General features: G+C 44.6%; 1 protein-coding gene across 2 annotated transcripts in view; it reads left to right on the plus strand.

Moving 5' to 3' along the window:
• Positions 1 to 19,186, plus strand: part of FGL1 (fibrinogen like 1) — a 90,567-nt gene that overhangs the window by 21,832 nt on the left and 49,549 nt on the right. The window contains exons 1-2 of one of the 2 annotated variants that reach the window (XM_077477383.1): positions 3,450 to 4,522; positions 7,055 to 7,130. In XM_077477383.1, the coding sequence (XP_077333509.1) occupies positions 7,065 to 7,130 (66 nt within the window). In that variant the 5' untranslated portion in view covers positions 3,450 to 4,522; positions 7,055 to 7,064. Of the gene's footprint in view, positions 1 to 3,449; positions 4,523 to 7,054; positions 7,131 to 19,186 lie in introns of those variants that run through there. The other variant, XM_077477382.1, reaches the window with a different exon arrangement.

The raw sequence follows: 19,186 nt of genomic DNA on the forward strand, positions 1-19,186 counted from the left end.
GTACTAAATATGAAATTTTGTTTACAAATTTCGGATCTAAATTCATAACTAACATTCGTTATTTTAACGAAAAGTTAACAAAACGAAAGTTTAAAAACCCAGGAAGTCAGCACAGCACAGGGATGGTGGAAACCCCTCATAATGGGCACAGCGGGTGTACACTCAGACCTGGGAACTCAGCACAGGGATGGTGGGAACCCCTCATAATGAACACACAGCAGGTGTACAGACCTGGGAACTCATGGGAATTTCTATGCTAACGAATTTTATACGAAATACGAAACATACGGAATACGTTAACGAATTTCTGAATTTCTGACCCAAATTAACAGAAACATGACTGGTGTTTTGTTCACCAATCACTCAGAGGAAGTCAGCACAGCACAGGGATGGTGGGAACCCTCATAATGGGCACAGTGGGTGTATAGACCTGGCAACTCAGCACAGGGATGGTGGAAACCCCTCATAATGGGCACAGCGGGTGTACAGACCTGGGAACTCAGCACAGGGATGGTGGAAACCCCTCATAATGGGCACAGCGGGTGTACAGACCTGGGAACTCAGCACAGGGATGGTGGAAACCCCTCATAATGGGCACAGCGGGTGTACAGACCCGGGAACTCAGCACAGGGATGGTGAGAACCCTATGGGAATTTCTATGTTTACGAATTTCATACGAAATACGAAATTTCGAATTTCAGCCCCAAATTAACAGAAACAGGACTGGTGTTTTGTTCACCATTCAAAGGAAGTCAGCACAGCACAGGGATGGTGGGGACCCTTCATAATGGACACAGCTTGCATGGAGACCTGGGAACTCAGCAAAGGGATTGTGGGAGCCCCTCATAATGATAAATTCATCATAACGAACATTCGTAATTGTTATGAAAAGTTAACAAACCTGAAAGTTAAAAACCCAGGAAGTCAGCACAGCACAGGGATGGTGGGAACCCCTCACAATAATAAATTCATCATAACGAACTTTTGTTATTTTTCCGAAAACTTTACGAACCTAAAGGTTAAAAACCCAGAAAGTCAGCACAGCACAGGGATGGTGGGAGCCCCTCACAATAATAAATTCATCATAACGAACTTTTGTTATTTTTCCGAAAACTTTACGAACCTAAAGGTTAAAAACCCAGAAAGTCAGCACAGCACAGGGATGGTGGGAGCCCCTCATACTGATAAATTCATCATAACGAACTTTCGTTATTTTAACAAAAGGTTTACGAACCTAACGAAAATTCGTATTTCGTACGAATCCAAATTTAATTTCATACGCGAATTCCGAAATATGATTTTTTTTCGTGCGAAATGGAACGAAACTAAACTAATTTTTGGACCCTGCCCATGTCTAGCCTTTAGGCTGCTTTCAATGATAAAATGCTTTAAAAACACATATGCACTGCATTGTATAGGAAGCTCACAAATGTTTAGTCCTTATCAAGTTAGGGGCTAGGGTTAAGAAAGACAGACAACAGGAAGTCGATTGTCTCTTGGAGCGCATCAGAGTTCTTAAGAGACAACATAAACAATCCTTAGTTCGTGACATGGGTGTCGACTTACAAAATTTACGTGGCTCTCTCAATTCTCTCCTATTGGTCAAAGCAAAAACCAAACTTATGTAGTTGCGGAGACTCTTCCATGAGCTTGGTGGTAAACCTGGCAGACCCTTTGGCTCGTGTGTTATGGGAGACCAAAGCACGTTCTTATATCCTCTCACCGACGACCCCTTTGGGTCAAGAACTTTACAAATCTCAGGAAATAGCCAATTGTTTCCCCAATTACTACGAGAATCTTTACAACTTGACCCCTATGGGGACAGATCCTAACTCTCTGGTCCATACCTCTATAATAGACTTTTACCTGCTCTCCTCAGGTGTCACAATGCAGAGGCGGCTCTAGGCTTTGTGATGCTTTAGGCAAACCTAGACATGAAGCTCCAATCACGCCCATAATGGGAAAAATAATTAAAGCGATAAACAATAACTGTGTGCTCCCCGGATTCCCTCCTCTTATCTCTCACTGACTGCTGTGGGAAATTTTCAGGAAAAGGAGATAGTAAACATGTCATTTACCAGCCCCTTCCTTTTCTAAATGAACACAGTGAGTGATCGGTACTGATCACTCACTGTGTTCGATCATAACTGTAGCAGAGTAAACTGTGTTTACTATGCTTTGGTTAATGAATTAACAGGAGCCTCTGTCTCTTGTTCATTCATCTGCAGTGCAGCTGAGGCTACAGAGAAAGGGACTGGGGAATCTGTGTCCTCAGTCCTTTTTCTCTGTCTCAAAAGTGAGACTTCAGGGGGTCTATTTAAACCCCTGATATCTCTCCAAAGAAACCAAAAAACTCTCACAAAAAAAGGTGAAAGAAATGTAAAAATTGTAAAAAAAAAATGTAAATAGTTAAAAAAAAATCTGGCTAAAATTTCTAATCAGATTAAGTGTACAGGAGAGTGATGCAGAGTGTATAGAGATGGGTAGTATGTACATGAGAGGGGTGTGGAGTGTATGGAGGTGGGTAGTATGTACATGAGGGGTGCAGATTGTATGGTGGGGGGTTGTATGACATGAGAGGGGTGCAGAGTGTATGGTGGGGTTGGTAGGACATGAGAAGGGTGCGGAGTGTATGGTGGGGGATAGTATGTACATGAGAGGGGTGCAGAGTGTATGGTGGGGGGTAGTATGACATGAAAGGGGTGCAGATGGTATAAAGGTGGTATATGGTATGAACGAGCCCTAATCACTGCAGAGGTCACTTTGCAGTGGCATGCATAGAGCAACTGAAGTTAGCTGCACAGCACCAGAATTAGCCTCTCAGCCTGCTGCAGACACTGCTCTCACCGCCCCCTCCCACATCTCAAACCCCTTACTCAAGTCCTGGTAGCTGCTAGCTCACCTCCCTCCACACCTAACAGAACAAACTCATGTCCATGCATGCATGCATCCCTCATGATTACAGCAGTGGCCGGCAGCTCCGCTTCCACCTCTACATTTTGTCTGCAGATGGCACTGGAGAGTGCAGAGAGGAGACTTCAGGTTGGCACCGCGGCGCTGTTCATATAGCAGTGCTGTATACGATGGACCTTTTACCGAAACCGGCACGCAGCTTGGGAACACTGACCGTGGGATACTGCCTTCCACTCACACACACATGCTGGGCAAATTCGGCGCCTGCGAGGCCTTAGGCAACTGCCAAATTTGCCTAATTAGAGAGCCGCCTCTGTCCCCATGTTGACATCCCAGGAAAGAGAAGAAATGGAAGGCCCTATTACAGAACCAAAAGTTCTTAGGGTCATCAAAGGAAAGGAGAACGCAAAAGGCCCCTCCTTTATTATGGTATGCACGCTGCTCACCTGGTGCCTCGATTTATGCAAGCTTACAATGCGCTCCTAGAGGGGACTCCACTCCCTATAAATTACCTATTCACCCATATAGCTCAAATTCCTAAAGAGGGAAAATATGTGACAGACTGTGCAAATTATCATCCGATATCTTTATTGAACACGGACCTCAAGATCTTTACCAAGATCCTAGTCAACTGTCTGATCTCTTTTGTTCCCAAATTAGTCCATTATGACCAAGTACGGTTCATCCAAGCCAGAGATGACACAGGTAGGGCCTTGAATCTTATCCTCTTGGACCGGTCTAGGAAAACCCCAATGTTTCTGATTTCAGCGGATGCAGAAAAGGCCTTTGACCAGGTCAACTGGCTTTTTCGGAAATGCATGTTGCGCTACCTAGGATTGGGTCACAATATGTGTCAGTGGATAGAGGCAATTTATTCCCATCCCTCAGCTGTGGTTCGGGCCAATGCATCAATTTCCTCTCCCTTCTCCCTGGGCAATGGAACGAGAGAGGGCTGTCGCCCTTGATATTTGTGTTGGTACTGGAACCCTTGCGGGTCCATATTAGGGACGAGCCAAATATAAAGGGCATTGGTGCAAGTAACACACATCACAAAGTCACGGAATATGTTGACAATTTATTGTTCTTTATAACAAGCTCTATCCCCAGCTTACTGAAGGCCCTTAGAATGTACTCTGTTCTTTCTAATTACAAAATGAATGTGCACATTGGGATCCCATGAAGAAGTCACGTGGTATGACGTAACGCGTAGGGAGTGGCCGTAGGACGCACCGGAAGTACAGTAGGACTGGCGGAAGACGCCACGCCACCATTTTAACTTTCCTTGCTGTGTGTTTGTTTCTTATAAAATGTGAGAGCCCGATTATGCTTTTCTATTAATAAATTGATTATTTTACTCTCAACATACTACACCATTGGAGCCTCCTCTTTCTCTCTCTTCCCCCCTCCCCTCTTTTTTTGAGTTATTCACCACGGATTATCACGCTTGGGTTATCATTATAATACATGAGCTATTAATGGCCCTCTAGTGGCCGGATATAGAAATCATCTCCTATCTGGCACAGTAAAAGGATCCCTCTGGTGGCTGAATATGAGGAGTGAAGTGGGATATCTTCTGATTTTGTGATGAGCCTGATTTTCCTTTTTTAAGGTGAGAGTTCTGTGAGCCCTTTCTTCTGGGATTGTTTACCGCCGTCTATTCATCCATTTTTCATCGTTGGTGTTTATGATTACATGGACTATTTATTTACACTTACATTGATCTATTTACACGTTTTTTTGCACTTAGCTATTTCAGGACTTTATTATTTTGGCATATTTTGCGCAGGACTTTTTGTCGTTTATCAATAGCTACAATGGGTTGTGTCAGGATGGTCCCTCCCATCCCATCATTCATGTCAGCTGTTATTGGTTCTCAAGAGTTCCCTTCCAGTCTGTCAAGGAGAAGGTTTAAGGAATGTAACTTGACCAACCAGTTTAGACCTATCCGGGGGGGGGGGGGGGGCAGCATTGCTTGAATTTCCTCGATAGTGCACCATCGACCCTCAGGAAGAAAGTCTTTCTTCTTGAGAGTCGATGGGGCACTATCGAGGAAATTCAAGCAATGCTGTCGCCACCCCGCACTGGTGACACAAGCAGCAAAGATTAGACACTTTCTCACCTCCTTGCAATATGTACCCTTCCCTAGTCATTCCTTGTCTGCGTTTGAGAGGTTCTGCCTGGACCCCGCCCCTCTTCGCCACGTTCTGCCATTAATGTGCGCAATACTGATTGAGCCCCAGAAAGGCTTTATACCTCCCTATCTGCAGAATTGGGAAAATGATCTGGTCCGGGCCTTCCAAATGGAACAAAGAGAGCGTATTATGTATTTTTCGCATGATCCTCAATTGCGAGTAGGTTCCAGGAGGTGGGATTTAAGGTCCTGACTCAATGGAATGGAGTTCCCACGCTCCTAAATAAGATTTATCCTCCGCTCCCCCCCACTTGTTGGCCTTGTCAACAGTCAGACCGTTCACTATTACACTTATTTTGGACATGCCCCCTTATCCGCCCCTTCTGGGACTCTATCCGGGAAAAAGGTTGTCAGACTGACAGACATTTCACTAGCAGACATCCTGTTGTCCCAGCCAATCCGATCACTTCACCTCCCAGCCAATCCGATCTTAAGACCCGCTTCCTGTCCTGATTGGCAGAGAGGAGAAGCAGGAAGACAAAATGTTGATTCGCTAATGTCACAAGTGGGTGAACTTGGGGCGCAGTGCTCTGTCCAACCTTTTTGAAGCCAATTAGAGCCTCAAGCTCTAATCATGTGCTTCAAAAATAAAAAATAAAACCTAATAGAAACCTATGCGTCCAGCACCCCACATGGAGATTAGGGGCCGCTCCATGGAGATTAAGGGGGCGGCACCCCTGCGCCCTTTATAGACCGTTGCTCAGAACCCCTATCAGTTGGTCAGTGGATAGCTGTGGTGAATGAAATTAACCTGATGGAACAATTAATGGCTGCGTTAAAATGAAAAGATGAACAATTCAATAAAACCTGTTCAATACCTGTCTTCCCCTATTGAGCTTGCTTATTCTCTTTTCCTTCTTGCTCTTGCCTTCTTGTTTGTGTACAACAGCCTCTGGGTAATTTTAGTGTCTTACACTGTTGCATTCTATGTCAGACTAATGTAGTGTTTTTGTTGCCGTGTTGACATCACCCTATGTACCTAGTATATGTTTTTACTTTATCATTTGTTTGTTTAAAGCAGAGGTCCACCCTAAAATGGACCTTCCGCTCATCGGAATCCTCCCCCCCTCCGGTGCCACAATTGGCACCTTTCAGGGGGGAGGGGGGTGCAGTTACCTGGATAATCCAGGTAACTGCACCCACTTCCGGGATAGCTCTCTGCGGAAAGGGGCATAGATTACGCCCCTTTCCGCAAGTGCCCGCTCCCTTCCGCAAGTGCCCCGCTGCCTGCTGGGAAACACACAGATCCCAGAGGCAGCGGGGACCGTCCTTATTGCACAGCGCGACTCGCGCATGCGCAGTAGGGAACCGGGAAATGAAGCCGAAAGGCTCCATTTCCTGATTCCCATACCCAAGATGGCGGCGGCAGCACCCGAGTGACGATCTAGAGATCGGCTTCGGGTGCCGACATCGCGGGCACGCTGGACAGGTAAGTGTCACTATTTTAAAAGTCAGCAGCTGCAGTATTTGTAGCTGCTGGCTTTTAAAAAAAAATAAAAATGCGGAGTCCCGGCGGACTCCCGCTTTAACAGTTTATAATTATTGTACCCTATGTCAATGCTGGGTTTGTATTGTCCTTATTGGTGCACACAATATAACCTTAAATGATAAAACCACATATGTGTTTTTGATGCATTTTTGGTGTGTGTATCTGTCAAACATGAACACGTAACTCAAAAAATTTACCAGAAATACAACCGCAGTGCGTTTTTGATGCATTTTTTACAAATTTTTCTATTCATTGCAATAGGGTGCTGTGTTTTTGCTGCAGTTTTGAAAGCACACCTAATATGCAGCAAACAGGATTTTTAAAAATGCAGCTGATCGGTGTGAAGTGCACCATAGGATTTAAAGGGATACATTTTTCTAAAATATAGTTTAGGAATTAGCATTTACCAGCTCTCTGTATGCATTAGGATGTTAACATTATGACATTTGTTATTTTTCTAGATTTCTTACAATGGAGAGTTATTATTATTCTCAATATATTGTGTGCATCCTTGTCTTTCTTGGACTACCTGCAAAGGTAAGTTATTTTTTTTTCAAGTATCTGAAACTTTTCCACCATAAAATATATGTAGCCAGGTACTGGGTTATGACAGTATGGGGAGGGAGACATTGCTCTTATTTAATTTGCCCTTGGTGATGTTAATGTTGTACTACACAATCCTCCACTGGCCAGCAGGGGGAGATCTGAGTCCAGCGAACCCATAGACCTCAATGCAGAGGACCTGAAATCCTGGGAGGTGTAGTCTGAAGCCACAGCCATGTATTGATACATTTGACTCTATGAACTACAGGTCCCAATAGACTTTGTGTGAGTAGGGGAGCTAGGGAGAGCTCTTATTGAATCACCCAGGAAAAGCCTGCTCTCTTGGTGCCTCAGGAGTCCACACATTCAGACCGGTCTGTGAGAGCAGGAGACAGAGCCAGTCCTTAAGAGCCTGAAGTTGAGGGGAAGATCACCGGGAAATCGGCAGCACTGCCAGGCTTGTTGACTTTGTGGGATTGGTGCCAAGAACAGAGCATTCTCCAGACTCACTGCTTTGATAGTTTGAGTTGCAGTCACACCAGGAAAGGACTGAAGGAACCCCTTCCACTGACGATGCCTACCACCACATTGAGCAGTTAGTGAGAGGGCCACTGGCCAGATTTTGTACTGTTTATCAGTAGCCATATTGCTGAGAGAAAGACAATTATAGCACCCAACCATAGCAATTCCATACCTCATTTTCTTCGTCCATACTGCACCAGTACTAACTCGGAGTTGTGGTTGTATTGCACTATCATTATATCTAGAACACTCCTAGTTTCACCTTGCACTTTACTATTTTGCACCTGTTGTCACCTTACTATACGCAGGTTAAAAAGACCACCATAAGTGTACCAACATTCACTTAAAGAGCCCCAACCCCAGCTTTAGCTGGTGGAAGATCAACTTTATGGACTTCCCCTAGAATCCATCTTGCAGATTTCCCTAATTTCTCCTTCACTGTTTCTGTTGTTCGATTTTGGCCGTGTCTACCCAGTCGATTTAGGCCTAGCACAGCCATTAACCATGTACACTGGCAGTACAGATCCTGCATTGTTAGATCAAGTCTTATTACTGCCCACTGCTGCACTTGAGGTGGCACTGCTACTGTTTATGCTGATCTGGGCAGTTTATGCCATGTATGCCTAACTTTCACTGCTAGCCATTCTGCATGCTGGACTGGACTATGTTACCACAATTTTCAAATTATTTGTACTTGCTTGGTTATCAAGTATTAATACATTGAGTTTACCTTTGCTAACTGTTTGGTTCTTGATAAGAATTATTTGCTGTGTTTCACTGTGTTTGCTTATCCCTTTTCCTGCACCTGTGTCATGGTTATGCAGTGATCTTCCTCTGTTTGCTTACCTCCCCTCATGTGTTCTGACTAAGAGGCCAGCCACTTCCACCTGGTGGTTTGTATAACCTCTCCTCTAAGCATGCTCCACCCCAGGCCCTATCAGGGAACCCTATATTAACCTGTGCACTGCAAGCCAGCGGTGCTGATCAACCATTGTGTATCATTGTGTGTTTGGCTTCCTGTTTCCTGCTTGCCGTGTGCTCTATGTTTGTCTCTGTTACCGACCTTGGCATGTTCTCAATGATTCCTGTCTGCTTGCAACCTTGACCTTTTGCATGTCCCGACCATCCCTGTCTGCCTGTGACCCTGAACATTTGGCGTGTACTCTGTTTTCCGGTCTGCTAGTTGCCCTGACCTCTGCTGTATCCCCTTACTATCCTTGTCGCCCCAGCCTGCTGCTTCCTTCTCCTGTAGTCTACTGTGAGCGTGAGCTGTGAGACCCTAGGGGCCGCGACCTGGAGCCACATCAGCGAAGTCCATCCTCACCACTGGAGGCTCTGGCTAACACCCGCTGGCTCTTAGACTCTGCGCCCTGGGGAATCTAGGCTCAAGCTCCCATTGGGATCTGCGTTAGTGATCCTGTAGACCTGTATCCTGGATCTCCCTGGGTACAATCCGCAGCAGTCAGTCCTAAGGTCCACTACCTTGCGGGGCACTTCTGACTCCTATGGAGTGCATCTGTCACCTGGTCTCGGGTCACCTGACAACTTGATGTGTCAGAGGGGCTGAGGCCCTTAAGGAGGTTGAGGGAAAGAGCATAGAACCCATCTTAACCAGTAGCTCCTTTGGGGGCAGAGCTACAAATATTCTAAGTAATGTGGTTGGAAAAAAATTGAAGTAATGCATAATCTGTTAAAGAGGCTCAGTAATAATTCACCTGCTATCAGGAAAATGCAGAGCTGCCACTAATTACTTTCTGAATAGTGCAGCTGCCTGGCTCTTAAAATTACCCACTGGTTGTCAACTCAGAGCAGTCATGCAGATAAGGAAAGTCTAAGGCAAGGTTCATATATGTGTTGCTGTAGGTTCGTGCCTGGGGTCCAGTCAACACTGTATCCTGGCCTAGGCCAACAAGGCCCAGGCTTAGGGCAGCACTTTGCAGGGGGGGCAGCATGGAAAGAATCCCCACCAGCTTGCACTACAATGTTAGTGTAGCGGCAGTCTTATGGGGTGGACTGGGCTGAGAGGCAAATTAGTTTAGCACCCCGTAAAGTCGCCACACTGCTTCCTGTATGTGGGTGGCCGGCATTCTGCAACTGTGTGTGTGTGGGGGGGGGGGGGGCACCGCTTCTAATTTTGACTGTCCTATCATCTTGGACCACAAACCTTGATCACTGTGCTATATTTTTTCTGCTGCACCATTGGCATGGGTATATCTTCTTAGTCCTCTCCATAAAATGATCAGAAATTTGTGCTTCAAGTAGAACTATACAACATTTTTTTTTCATTTTGGATAGAGTAAGGGAGGTTTATAGCCCATGTCAGTTTATTTTTTACCATCCCTGTCCCATTGCAGAGATTTTCCTTCACTTCCTGCCTCATAGCCAAACAGGAAGTTAGAGGATGCAAATTAAGGGAATCCATTGCCCCCCAGGCTCTCGGAACATGTGTCCTTACTTGAAAATTTCAATGCGGGTCTTAAACAGCAAGGTGTGTGGCCTTGACAGGAGGAGGTGGGTCATATTTAAATTAGGGGGTGCACGGGTTTATTCAGGTCCAGGGCAGCACAAAACCTAAATACACTACTTGGTCCAGTGTGTGTCTGTTCACCGGTTCATATGCGATTTAGGTCTGAATTTTTGCCTGAATGTGCACCTGAATTGGACCCAAAAATGCACGGGACCCTTTTTGAATGCGCATGGCGGCTGCCCCGAACCTTCATTGAGAGTCATTCACACTAGCCTGTCATGCAAATTATGCATCCAATTCACATATGTGAATCCGTCCTAAAAAAAAGTATAGGCCTAAATTTCCTTAGTTGTTCTAGGTCAAGCCAGAGGGTCAGCATTGCAGCCAGACAACTAGCTTTTTCAAAAGTTGAACAGTGGTAGTCTCCATATTTCTTTCTGTCAGGCCTATGTTAAAAGCTAAGTCCATCTATTTGACCATCTTGCATGTTAGTCTCACCCCCAAACCACCCCCTACATTACAGAATTATTTTTTTCTCCCCATAAGCTGCTGTCATCTTTTGAATTTGACTTGCCTGTATGTGGCTCCAAGTCAAATTACTGAAATAACTACAAGTCTTATCTGCCACTGTGACAAAGGGGCTTGTAGTTCTTAATGGAGCACAAGTGTGGTGATGTCATTGCATTTGTTGTTCACTGATACTTCCTCTACCACAGTACAGACCTGAAAATGGAAAAATAGTCTGCAGAGGCCTGAGCGTTGCACCAGCAATCTGCTGATCTCAGTTTTAATGCTTTGCAGCCTTCATTGAAAAATAAATTGGAGTTCCATTGGAAGGCATAAAGGATAAGGGAATAAATCTGGGAGCTGACATTGTTGTTAAATTGGTAATAAAGTGGTAAGAATGTCAGTAATGAAAGAAAACGCTTACAGGCAGACCTTCTTTAACAGAAGAGACCCTAGATCTTTTCTGTCATAAATGTCCTCCCTGCCTGTCAGTCTGTCAGCGTGTAATGTGATCCGAGCTGCAGCTCAGACCATATTTTCTGTGTGTCATGGCGATGGGATTACCATGCACATGCATGGTAGTGACCTCACCTCGGCCCAGCCAATTAAGTGGACAAAAATACAAATCCCAGAAGGAAGACCAGGTAAAGATGGAAGTGCATGGGATTGGGGAGAGCCCTTACAGCGCATCACTGGAGGGCTCTTTTTGTAGGTAAGTCTGTCATTGCAGTGCATACAAGTACACTATGACTTAAATCTGCAGAAGACGATTTTTTTCCTTTTGCTCTCAAGACTTTACTACCACTTTAACCACTTCCAGCCCGGGCCAATTCTGACATGTCACCCCTACATGTAAAAAATATCCTGGCAGAGGATGGTTAAGGGACCAATGAAACAAGAAGTGAATTTCGTAGAGGATACTCGGAGACAGATATTCTTGGTAGAAAGCCAAACCTTGTCATCAGGGAGAACTTTGTGACTCATGCGGTGATGATGATCTGCAGCTACTTTGTATTTGGAAACTGACAGATGTAAATTCTTGAAAACATCCCGCTAGATAGATTTGAATTATCACTGCATCTCTGCAGCTGCAGGCACCGCAGAAGAGATGGGAACAGGAAATGGTACAGAACGATGGAGGCCATATACCGTGAAAAAGGGAGACTCATCAGAGCTGGCATTAGCGTGGTTATTGAGAGCAAACTCTGTCTAGAGTATAAGATCTACCCAGTCATCCTGATGGGCTGAAATGAAGGTACAAAGATTCTGTTCAACATTTTGGTTGACCCTTTCATTTTGTGCATTTGATTGTGGGTGAAAGGCTGAGGACACGTCCAGCTTGATTCCAAATGATGTGGCTAGAGCCCTCCTTTAATTTAATTTTAAATTTAATTTAATTTAATTTAATTTTTAATTTAGAGCGAGCTGTAAATTGTGACAATGTGTGAGGGCATACCAAGAAGATAGAAGCCAAACTGACAGCAGAAGGTAGTCCTGGAAGTGGAGTTAAGTAACACAACCACCCAGACAACGATGGAGCCTGCTGAGGGGATTAGTTCAGAGCTAAATTCTATGGAGATGCAATGCCATGCTTCATCTGGAATAGGTAAAGGTAAAAGGAGACCTGCTGGTGCAGACGTGGAAGACTTAATCTGCACACAAAAAGAAGCAAGCCTAACCATAATCTTCTGACGCAAAGGGCATCAGTAGAAACGCTGCAAGAAGGCATAGGTACATTGCTCACCAGGATGTCCTGAGAATTCAGGTCCCCATTTGAGAAGCTTTGAGCAAAGAGTGGGCACCACAAAGATCTTTCTGGGTGGGATATGTGAACACTGGTAGTGTCTAGGATACGATTGGTAGGAATAATAGGTTCCAGTTTAACATTACACTTAGAGTCAGTAACATCAAATGATCTGGACAAGGCATAAGCACAGGCATTTTTAGAACCAGACAAAGGGGAGGGGAAATAAATTACAGGGGAGGTGGGACTTTAAATGCAGCACATGGAAGCAAAACAGTAAAAGGGCGAATGTAAAGGAGTTTTATTGATACATCAATATATAAAAATACATAGTGATAGTATAATTAAATAAATATAGAATAGTAATACAAAGTAACATACATATGATAATAAATTCACTAAATACACTCCAATTTGATGTATTGATAGTATAAAATAAGCAAAACTATATAAATATAAATAACAATAATAAATTCATATGGTGTAAACAATAAAACATTCCCTCATTTGCCTCAAAAAGACATGGTATATGGCAGTACTTAAGAGGTAATATCCGCAGGACCTATGACCTCACTAAACCTGAAAGGGGAATAAGGATTCTATAATGACATAAAGACATAAAAGTCTTAATATGATTTGGTAAATACATGGAAACCGGTAGCTCTACGCGTTTCGTGGCTCAACCGCCACTCATCAGGAGAAAGCAGGTATGGAATCTGTTTAGAAAAAGTTATAAATTGTAAAGATAGAAAAATGTATTGAATGTAAAGAAAAAATATATATATGGCTAAGAAAGTAAGGTTGGGGAGAGAAACAAGTAATCACCCCAACCAACACTAACTTACTGGAGTTCGCTGTGTAGCTGTTGCGGAAGTGGGACTGAAAAAGCGGTCCGAGATATAGCTCCAACCGGGAGCTGAGGTGGACAAACACCCAGCACCGATATGGATGATACCCAGGGTGGGCGACTCGCAGGGACATTCTAAAGAGAAAGGAAAGGGAGTGAAGATAAGAGGGAAAAAGGGGGGGGAGGGGGGAAAAGGGGCCAGAAGGGGAAAGGAAGGGAAGGGGAGGGGGAGAGATTGAGAAAAGCCTGAGCGGGAAAATTACATAAATATGTACAAAGATATGAAGGATGGGGACAGTCCCCATCCTTCATATCTTTGTACATATTTATGTAATTTTCCCGCTCAGGCTTTTCTCAATCTCTCCCCCTCCCCTTCCCTTCCTTTGCCCTTCTGGCCCCTTTTCCCCCCTCCCCCCCCCTTTTTCCCTCTTATCTTCACTCCCTTTCCTTTCTCTTTAGAATGTCCCTGCGAGTCGCCCACCCTGGGTATCATCCATATCGGTGCTGGGTGTTTGTCCACCTCAGCTCCCGGTTGGAGCTATTTCTCGGACCGCTTTTTCAGTCCCACTTCCGCAACAGCTACACAGCGAACTCCAGTAAGTTAGTGTTGGTTGGGGTGATTACTTGTTTCTCTCCCCAACCTTACTTTCTTAGCCATATATATATTTTTTCTTTACATTCAATACATTTTTCTATCTTTACAATTTATAACTTTTCTAAACAGATTCCATACCTGCTTGCTCCTGATGAGTGGCGGTTGAGCCACGAAACGCGTAGAGCTACCGGTTTCCATGTATTTACCAAATCATATTAAGACTTTTATGTCTTTATGTCATTATAGAATCCTTATTCCCCTTTCAGGTTTAGTGAGGTCATAGGTCCTGCGGATATTACCTCTTAAGTACTGCCATATACCATGTCTTTTTGAGGCGAATGAGGGAATGTTTTATTGTTTAAACCATATGAATTTATTATTGTTATTTATATTTATATAGTTTTGCTTATTTTATACTACCAATACATCAAATTGGAGTGTATTTAGTGAATTTATTATCATATGTATTATTATATGTATGTTACTTTGTATTACTATTCTATATTTATTTAATTATACTATCACTATGTATTTTTATATATTGATGTATCAATAAAACTCCTTTACATTCGCCCTTTTACTGTTTTGCTTCCATGTGCTGCATTTAAAGTCCCACCTCCCCTGTAATTTATTTCCCCTCCCCTTTGTTTAGTTAGGTAATTGGGATGGATATTCACGACCTTATCAGGCCGTGTTATCATTTAAAGTCCCTAGGGATGGAATTATTGGGCCTTACCAGGCCATGCTTTCCTTAAAGTCCCTATTTCTTATAAAATATTTTTAGAACCAGGCCGGAAGGTAATGTCAAAGTTAGACCTGGCAAAAAAGAGAGACCATCACGATTGTCAGGGATTCAAATGATAGGCGGATTGCATTTACTGGAAGTTCCTGTGATCAGTATAAATCAGTATATGGTGTGGAGATCCTTTCAAGTAGGTGTCACCATCCTTGCAGCCCCAGCTTAATAGCCAGAATTTCCGGAATCCATTATGGTGTAATTTTTTCAGCATCCAAAAATTTCTTAGAGAAGAAGGCACAAGGGCGAAGTTTATCATCATGCATTTGGAGGAGAATGGTCCCCGCTCTCAAAGATGAAGCATTGACCTCCAAGAAGAATGTCAGGGCTGGCTTAGCCCTTCCTTTTCTGGGCTGGCCGCTCAGCTGTCGGCTAATTGCCAGCTCTCTTCTCTCTCCACAGTTACTAGCTGTTCCTGATGATGCTCGTCTGACCTGCCTACTTAAAGCCTTCCAGCTCACTTCACCTCTGCCTTCGCCTTGGTCACATCACTAGAAACCATCTCCTGCGGTTTGTTTAAAGATTGGCTTGCTGACATCCCTTCTGGCTCCTTATCCTGCTTGCTGTTGCTCTACTTGGATCCCTGACTTCTGGCCTGGCTGACTACCCGATCTGGTTACTGGACTCTGGCTATGCTTGACTATGCTTTTCTATTTACCTTTTTATTTATATTAATAAACAAGGGTGATTTAATTGTACTTCTGTCTCAGTCTGATTCATTGTTTCTGACAAAGAAGGGCTGGATAATGTCAGGACTATGAGAATAGATGCAGAGAGAAAGGTTGTGCTGAGTTTGTGGAAATCCTGAACTGCCTCAGGAGGCCAGGCTCTGGCATTAGCCCCCTCCATGGTCAAAGAAGTGATTCAAACATCTAAAAGCCTATTAAAAATTTCAGAAATCAAGGGAAGCCAGTACCGATTCTTAACTGTGTTGAGACCTATATAATCAATGCAGGGCCCCAGCAGAAGAATTGGACTTGAGAATAAAACCTTTCTGCAGATTTTTCCAGACGTACTCAGACATGGCTTAAGTCTCAGGAATGAAGCGAGGGTATACTTGACCTCCAGACAGAGTAGGCCCGGGTTGGAGGTCAATAGTGCAATTGTAGGGACAGTAAGGAGGCAAATAGTCAGCAGCTTTTTTACAAAAAAAAATCTTGGAATACCTGAAAATGCCAAGGAAGCATCGGAGAGGCAGTGACCTCAGCCACGGGTAAAGAGAAAGTTGGGTCACCTTAGGAACGCAAGTCTGATAGCATTGGGACCCCATGAAAATACTTGACCACAGTTCCAATCTAGATAGGGTGTATGTTTCCGCAACCACAGAACTCCAAGAATGATGGGACTGAAAGACTTAGGAAGGATCAGGAAGGAGAGTTCCTCACGATGAAGACCACTGACATGTATAGTTTTGGAGGTCCTAAAGCCAAGGTAGAGCCATCGACTGTGAATACCAAGAGGGACATCCTTTACCCATTAAACTGCAGAAGGCAGCACAGTCTGTTAAAGTGGTACTAAACACATATCTGCCCCTGGTACACAGAGAACACAAAAGGACACGTGTATATACACAGGGCTTTACAAATAATGTTATCTGTCTCTATTTCATTGTAACCCTATTTTCATTGCAGCAGAGCCTGGGAGGGAGGGGACCTACACAACAGCAAGTGACATGTCCTGTGACATCCCTTTAGTTAATCCACATCCTCCTTACTTTCATTAAATCCAGAGACTACTGTAAGCGCTGAACTTCTGGCACTGAAACCTACATTTTCAGCAACAGTAGTGATGAGAGGGGGTCGCTCATTCTCCAACTTATCCATTCATAAGACATCATGCATTCTTTTGACAGAATACAAGATGTTCTGAGAATGAGGGGGCAAGGAAGACAGATGAACATCACAATATCCCCTCATCCAATCACAGAGTTAAAATATTTAAATTACAAGCAACCCAATAAATAGTTGTTAACATTAGTTTACATTAGTATTTGAAAATATACAAAATCAACATGAAAAATGTCACACAGGCAGATGACACACCACAACTCCGATCTAGGTAAGGAGCCTCTGGCAGAGGCTCCTTATTACCTGGTCAGTTGTGACCAATCACAGCTGATCACAGCGTGAACCAGGAAGTACCTGTAAACAATCGGCTCTTGCTGTCAGAGGGGGGGTCTGCGCTGATAATCAGTGTCACGGATCAGCTGCGGAGCTGATCTGTGTCTCACCTTTACTGCAGTGGGTCGGCTGGCATCTGTTGTCCACTGTCAGGTGTTCAGCTCTGTGCACTCTTCAGCTATGGGCGTCAACGCCCTTCACCTGTTGCCTGATATATGTTTCCTTCCTGCTACTTCCTGTCCAGCCCCTCTTGTGCTTCTCTATTTATATCCCTTCCTAACTTGCTACCATTGCTTGAGCAACGTTTGTTTCTGAAGCTCCCCTGTATAACCTGTTTTACCTGACTTCTCGTGAACTGATCTTCTGTGTACCGACCCGGCTTGTTCTGATTACGTTGTCTGCAGCCCGCCCTGGACTTGGCTCACTATCTGGCTTTCCTCGCTTCATCCATCCAACCATCCTTGTCTACAGTGTCTTCTGGTACTTCCCTAGCGAGCAGGGTGAACCCAGGGGTCGTGACCTGGGGTCAGCACGCAGCTAAGTCCAAACCTTCGTGAGAGGGTCCCTGGCAGAACACCGGCTGACTCTTAGATTCCACGCCCTGGGGGATCCCGTGTCACCTGCTCGCCTGTGGGTTCGCTGTAAGTAGTACCGTGACAATCAGCACATTGATTATCAGCACAGCTCCCATCAGATGTGACACAACAATGCCAATCAGTGCCCATCAGCTGCCAGTCAGTGCCCTATTAGGAACGCTTGTCAGTGCCCATCAAAGTGCCAATCAGTGCCCATAACAGTGCCAATCAGTGCCCATAAAAGTGACAATCGGTAACGCCTGTCAGTGCCCTTCAGATGGCCATTAGTAAAGCCTGTCAGTACCTCATCAGTGCGGCCTATCACTGCCACCCATTAGTGCCCATCGGTGCCACCTATCAGTGCCTATCAGTGTCCATCAGTGCCGCCTAGTAGTGCCACCTATTAGTGCCCACCAGTGCCGTCTATCAGTGCCCATCAGTACCACCATTCAATGCCCATCAGTACCACCTATCAGTGCTGCATATCAGTGCCACCTATCGGTGCCCATCAGTGCTGTATATCAGTCCCCATCAATTCTATATATTAGTGCTGCCTCATCAGTGCCACCTTATCAGTGCCACCTAATCAGTGCCCATCAGTGCAGCCTCATCAGTGCCTATTAGTGCAGCCTCATCAGTGCCCTTTAGTGAAGGAGAAAACAAAATGATATAACAAAGAAAAACGTTTTTTTTTTTTTTTTTAATTCTGTCTTTTTTAGTTTGTTTAGCAAAAAATAAAAACCGCAATGGTGATCAAATACCACCAAAAGAAAGCTCTATTTGTGGGAAGAATATTATAAAAATTGAGTTTGGGTACAGTGTAGCATGACCACGCAATTGTCATTCAAAGTGTGACAGTGCTGAAAAATGTCCTGGGCAGAAAGGTGTATAAGTGCCTTGGTACTGAAATGGTTAAAAACTCCTGTGTTGCTGAGCTTCCAAAGCTATTTTCAGGCTCTTTGGAAGCACTGCCCATTTAGTCCAAGGAGCAGGGCATTTTGGGAGTGCTAAATACAGCGCTCCCAACCTACTCCAAAGATGCTGCTTGCCGGACTTTTCGGAAACGTCCAGCAAGCGCACCACCGGAGTAAGGCCACGTACACACGGGCGGACTGTCTGCCCAACTTAGTCCGCTGAACAGTGTTTCAGCGGACAATCCACTCGTGTGTGGGCTTCAGTGGACTTTTTCAGCGGACAGTCTGACGAACAAAGTCTTACGGAATTTCCGTAAGACAGTCCGTTCAAACTTGGTTTTGTCCGTCCAAACTTGGTTTCAGCGGACAGTCCGCTCGTGTGTAGGCAAGTTGGACGGACTAAGTATGGCGCATGCTCAGAAAGGGTTTACACGGCCGAAGGTTGCATTGCAGTGTATAGGACGTCGTTTTTCTAGTCCCGTCGTACGTGCTGTACACGTCATCACGCACGCTTTCAGCGGACTGTCTGCTCATCGTGTGTGGTCAAGTCCGTTCATGCTAATTTTGAACGGACTGTCTGTCGGATTGTCTGCCGAACTTAGTTGGGCAGACAATCCGCCCGTGTGTACGCGGCCTCAGGAGCGTCACACTTGAATGAATGGGAGTCAGTTTTCAGGCGCCTAGCAGAGGCTATTTTTAGCGCTAAAGCGCCTGAAAACCGCTCCAGTGTGAAAGGGGTCTTAGCTTTGACCTCTGAACTCTGCATCACTTAGTATTGACCCCTAACTTCTGCCTCACTTAGCACTGACCTTTGAACTCTGCATCACTTATGTTTGACCTCTGCCTCACTTAGTAATGACCCCCAAACTCCTCATCACTTAGCACTTACCTCTGCCTCACGTAGCACTTACCTCTGAACTCTACCTCACGTAGCACTAACTTCTGAACTCTGCCTCACTTAGC

Source organism: Lithobates pipiens, unplaced genomic scaffold, assembly GCF_037356315.1.
Source record: "Lithobates pipiens isolate NorthernLeopardFrog02 unplaced genomic scaffold, aLitPip1_a1.2 Scaffold_13, whole genome shotgun sequence".
NCBI classification, from domain to species: domain Eukaryota; kingdom Metazoa; phylum Chordata; class Amphibia; order Anura; family Ranidae; genus Lithobates; species Lithobates pipiens.